Below are 4,999 nucleotides of genomic sequence, written 5' to 3' on the forward strand. Positions count from 1 at the left end.
TCAGTATGAATTAGAAGAGTAAAAAGTTTTACTTCCTCTCAAATTTGCCAAATTCTCCGTGCAGCTCCGTAACATTTTCCTACACCTCCATATTTTTTAAATTTTAAACTTGTCCTTATGAATATATGATAGATTTTTATTTTGGTCGAGAGTAACTTCTTAGTTATTTTCAAATTTCAAATGGTCTTGGATTTTGTGGTAATATGTGAAGATTGATACTTGTTGTTAAATATTGATGGTTAAGATAAATTTTGTATTTTTTTACGTTTTCAATTCGTTTATTTTTTATTTTATTTTTTTTATATCTAATTATAAAATCCGTAAGACATCTTACTATAATATATATATTATAGATTGTGAAGGTAATTTTGATTTCAGAAATACTTTTTAAATTATACAATTCAAAATATATTTTTAGATAAAAAATATTTTTTGAATTCTATAATTCATAATTTTTTTTAAAGAATTAAGAAATATTCAAAATTTTACAATGTATTTTTTAAAAGACAAAATGATTTTTTTTTCTTAACTATGAAAATGTGAGGAGAAGCTAGGAAGAAACAACCCAAAATTTTCATGAAAAAGTCTGATTTAAATAAAACCAAAGATGATGAATTAGTTGCCTTTTCAGTTCTCAATAATGTTTGGGAATCAACACCAAACAAAATATTGTTTTGGAAAAGACAAAGTACTACTTGCATTTTCATTGCTATTTACTTAATTTTGGAGGCATGGGTGTAACACATTGTATTCTTTTATGGAACTCGTTGATTTGTTAACGGTTAACAGTTACAAAAGTGAAGTTCCCCTTCATTTTACCCTACTTCTAAATCTGGGTTTTTTCTTTTCAATTCCAATTCCAACAAAGCATGCTTCTCTTTTTCTTCCATTCACCCCACCGCATTTGATTTTCTCTTTCTCTCTCTCTTCTCTTTTACCCCTCTCCAAATCCAAACATACACAACAAAAGAGGAGGAACGATAAATGGGGGCGTACAGAGCCGACGACGATTACGATTACTTGTTCAAGGTGGTCCTCATCGGTGACTCCGGCGTCGGCAAATCAAACCTTCTTTCTCGCTTCACGCGAAACGAGTTCAGCCTCGAATCCAAGTCCACCATTGGCGTTGAGTTCGCCACCAGAAGCATTCGCGTCGATGATAAGGTTGTCAAGGCTCAGATTTGGGACACTGCTGGCCAAGAAAGGTAACACACAAACGCTATTTTATTCTCTTTCTCCCCCTCTTAATTATTTTTATTTTTATTCTCTTTATTTATATGTGGGTGTGTGAATTTAATGGTTGTGATTTGATTGTTTGCATTTTGGGCTGGAGGAATGAAAGTGGGCATGTAGGCTTTATGTGGTCGTTTGAGGCTTTACGTTATTGTTTTTTTCTTGCACCCTTTTGTGTTGATGATGTAATCAGATTGAGGATGTAGTAAAATTGGAAGCTTTTATCATGTTTATGTGTTATTTTTAACGGAAGTCGTTGTATTGGACGTGTTCTAATGTTATTATTGGGCGTGCGTCTTTTTGTTTTCAATGAAACATAAAATCGTGGCATTTTGCTTTGAGCTTCTTGGTGAAATGAGCTGGATTGTTTTGTTTTTTAGCTGTTACTTTTGGTGAGCTTTAAGGTTGAGTTTGATGTGCCAACATTACGATGTTGTGTTTTCATCCTCGTTGCTTCTTTAAAAAGATGGAGTTGCTGGCTACTTGTGAGAAACATATTTACTGAGTAATGAAAGAATTATGAAGATAATGCATTGTATGGCTAGATACCATGATGGTTACCTATGTCTGTAGTTTTTAATGATAAGATAGCGAGAAAGAAAGTTGATATGATATGTTTCTGACTAACTGATTAGGGTTATGTGGGGACTTGGATGGTGGGCAGCTTTAGGTGAACTTGAATTGGTTTCGACTAATGAAACCGGAATTTGGAGGAAAGTGTTGTAACTCGGTATATCAGGTTAGCAGACTTTTCTTGCCATTGGAACCTATTTAGACCCCTTTAAGTAGACTGGTAGTTAAAGTCGGGTTCAATCTGTTTTCAATTTTAGTAGAATTGTTGTATATTATCTTTAGCTAGCACATCAGTTGGTGCCAAATGTCCGCATGAATCCTTCATTTGAATGCGTGTGTTTTTCTAAACTATCTTGTGCATCCAGAAATCATACATAATTTTCAAATTGACGTGTTTGATTTATTTATTTTTTGTTTCAAAATGGACAGAAGAGAATTTGTTCCCTTCTGTTGTTCTTTGCGAAACAAAGTTGGAACTCAGGCTTCTTTTGTAACTTCAACATCTTAGTCTATCTTAGCTACCTGCTATTTGTGGAACTACCTATTCTTTGTTTGGGACTAAAGGAAAATATATATAAGAAATGCATTTATAGGTTGAACGTATGAGAAAGTGTGGGAAAGAAAATTAAAAGGTGTGATGTGTCACTGCTAAGATGTGAAGATTTTCTTTCCTACCACTTAAGATTAATGTGTTATGCTAATGTTATGGTTATAGCTGTTGGTTAGATACTGGTAATTTGGTTGGGGAATTATATTAACCAATGAATGATGAAAGAAATTAAAACAACTGGACCAGTACTATTATGATGAATGCTTGAATTTTTGGTAATTTGATGGCTGAAAGGAAAGTCAATGCAGTAATTTTGATAGCAAATGAATAGTTATAGTCGCAACAGAAGTAGCCATTGAGCAGCTCCTCAAATTGGTTTCCTTCTAATGGAACAGTAATTTAGTGGAAACTGTAGGCAGGACTTGAGGCCTGGTTGATTGTCTTCTCACTTTTTGGTTTTAAAAAAGTTGTTTCTTGAAATAATTTTACATTACTCAACAATCAATTTGTCATCCAAAACCTATTAGTTTTTTAGAAAGTGGTATCCAAAATTAAGCGTTTTAAAAAAACCGCAGAGGAATGTTTTCTCAATGTTTCTTCTATTTTCATCTTGTTTAACCCTTCCATCAATTCCATTCTGTTATAGCTTGCGCCCCCTTCGTCACCTGTCTTAGCAATCTTGTTTTAAAACTGTAAGCAGTTTTGGAATGTAAAAATAAAATAATATAGTAGTCAACCACGCATAATAATGTTGCTGGAAAATTTGTGGGCTTTGCAGCCACTCCTCTGTTTAAGTCATAGCTGGACCAGCTCTTCAACCTGTGCTGCCATCACCAAACAGCAGTTGTTCTCAACTTCCATCGAGGCAAAATGGTTGGGTGAAGAGGTGGTGGTGGCTGTCTAGTTTCTTTTTAGGTTAGAGGAAGTGAGGGCTGATGGAGAAACTAGAAAGACGTTATTTTTTGGGTGAGCTCTTTTCTAGTCTGCTTCAGCACAACCTAGTTGAAAATCACATGACTCTATATGAGACATTACAGTTTTGTTTCTAACAAAACTGCTATCTTCCTAAGGACACTGATCCTAGTTTTCTTGGCCTGGAGACAAGAAATATAAGCAGAGAGAGAAACATAATGCTTGAAGAAGGATAACTTAAAAGGAATTGCACACAAAGTTATAGATATAATGAAATTGAAAAATCTAAAGCTAGTCTTACTTTGTAGGTGAACTACATTAATCATTCATTATCATTTCGCTTCCTAATACTATAATCAATTGCCAGAATGTTGTGCGTGTCACTTTATGAAACCGTGTTTATATGCAAGCAAGCTAGTGTCTTTATACTCATGTCGATTTGGAAATCCTAACAAGAATCGTCTGTAGTAACATCTCCTAATTCTAGATTCCGTGTAAATAATGATCTACCGTTTTTTGTATTTTATTAACCTTTTTAGTTATTTTTCTGTATACTGAAGGTACCGAGCAATTACAAGTGCATATTATCGTGGAGCTGTTGGTGCTTTACTAGTATATGATGTTACGCGTCATGTTACTTTTGAAAATGTGGAGAGATGGCTAAAAGAGCTGAGAGATCACACAGATGCCAACATTGTGGTGATGCTTGTAGGGAACAAAGCAGACCTGCGTCATCTGCGAGCAGTTTCCACCGAAGATGCTACAAGTTTCGCCGAGCGAGAGAGTACTTTTTTTATGGAAACATCTGCCCTGGAATCATTGAACGTTGAAAATGCCTTCACAGAAGTGCTGACCCAGATCTATCATGTTGTAAGCAAGAAGGCCCTTGAGATTGGAGACGATCCAGCTGCTTTACCAAAAGGGCAAACAATTAATGTTGGTTCCCGTGATGATGTATCAGCAATGAAGAAAGCTGGATGTTGTTCTGCTTGAGTGTGTAGTAAAAGTCAGTCTCTGTAGTTTTTCTTGAAAACACATGCCTTGTTTATACCATGTAGAGATTTACCTCACAACATGAATATGATTGTTTAAAGAGCATCAAACTTTAATGTTTCTGCTTTGGTGTGTAGAGAATTGTATTCAATATTAGCCAGATGCTTTTTAGGAAACAAGCACATTCGTTTTTGCATTTTTCCTATTTTTCTGCATTTTAAGATATTTAGTTATTTAATGTCCAATTTATTGGTATCGTTCTTTTCTAATCTTATCACTTCTATTTGTTCTAACGTGTAGCAGATGATCAATCTGGTTCAATCGTTACAATATTGATTTAAACTGTAAATTAGGAAGAGGTAGATTTTGTTCCAAGATCAGTTCCAGGAAGCAACACTTTATATAAAGAAACAACCAGCAAATAGTCTCTGTTTGACAGAACACCGGTGAAAGCATCCAAAACAACTGTGTAAAAGAGAGAGATTGCATGAGTTGTGTTACTTGCATACACCATTCACTTGTTCAAGTTTTTTAATATTTTCTGCATCAATATTTCTTTCTCTTCATCACTTTAATTGAAGAAACTTTATAAATGTCATTTATGTTACGTGTGAGTATATGCAACATTACTCCAACTCGTGTTAATTTGTTCCTATCCGCATTAACTAATGTCCCAAGCATAAAGCCTTTACACACCATTGTCCATTACTGGAATATAATTATAACTCATTGTTTACC

At 34.4% G+C, this 4,999-nt stretch overlaps 1 protein-coding gene across 1 annotated transcript; it reads left to right on the forward strand.

Moving 5' to 3' along the window:
* Nucleotides 1-636: 636 nt before the first annotated feature.
* LOC137806651 (ras-related protein RABA1f-like) lies at nt 637-4,506 on the forward strand. Its single transcript, XM_068606866.1, has 2 exons — nt 637-1,205; nt 3,829-4,506. The coding sequence occupies exons 1-2, from the start codon at nt 985-987 to the stop codon at nt 4,259-4,261; spliced, it is 654 nt and encodes a 217-aa protein (XP_068462967.1). The 5' UTR covers nt 637-984; the 3' UTR covers nt 4,262-4,506.
* Nucleotides 4,507-4,999: the final 493 nt, after the last annotated feature.

This window comes from Phaseolus vulgaris, chromosome 3 (genome assembly GCF_000499845.2).
Source record: "Phaseolus vulgaris cultivar G19833 chromosome 3, P. vulgaris v2.0, whole genome shotgun sequence".
Lineage (NCBI taxonomy): Eukaryota > Viridiplantae > Streptophyta > Magnoliopsida > Fabales > Fabaceae > Phaseolus > Phaseolus vulgaris.

Bases quoted from the DNA above. Each gene is read 5' to 3' on its own strand.
- LOC137806651 (XM_068606866.1), top strand. From the start codon at position 985: ATGGGGGCGTACAGAGCCGACGACGATTACGATTACTTGTTCAAGGTG. The intron at 1,206-3,828 runs GTAACACACAAA...TGTATACTGAAG, and splicing joins GACACTGCTGGCCAAGAAAG to GTACCGAGCAATTACAAGTG.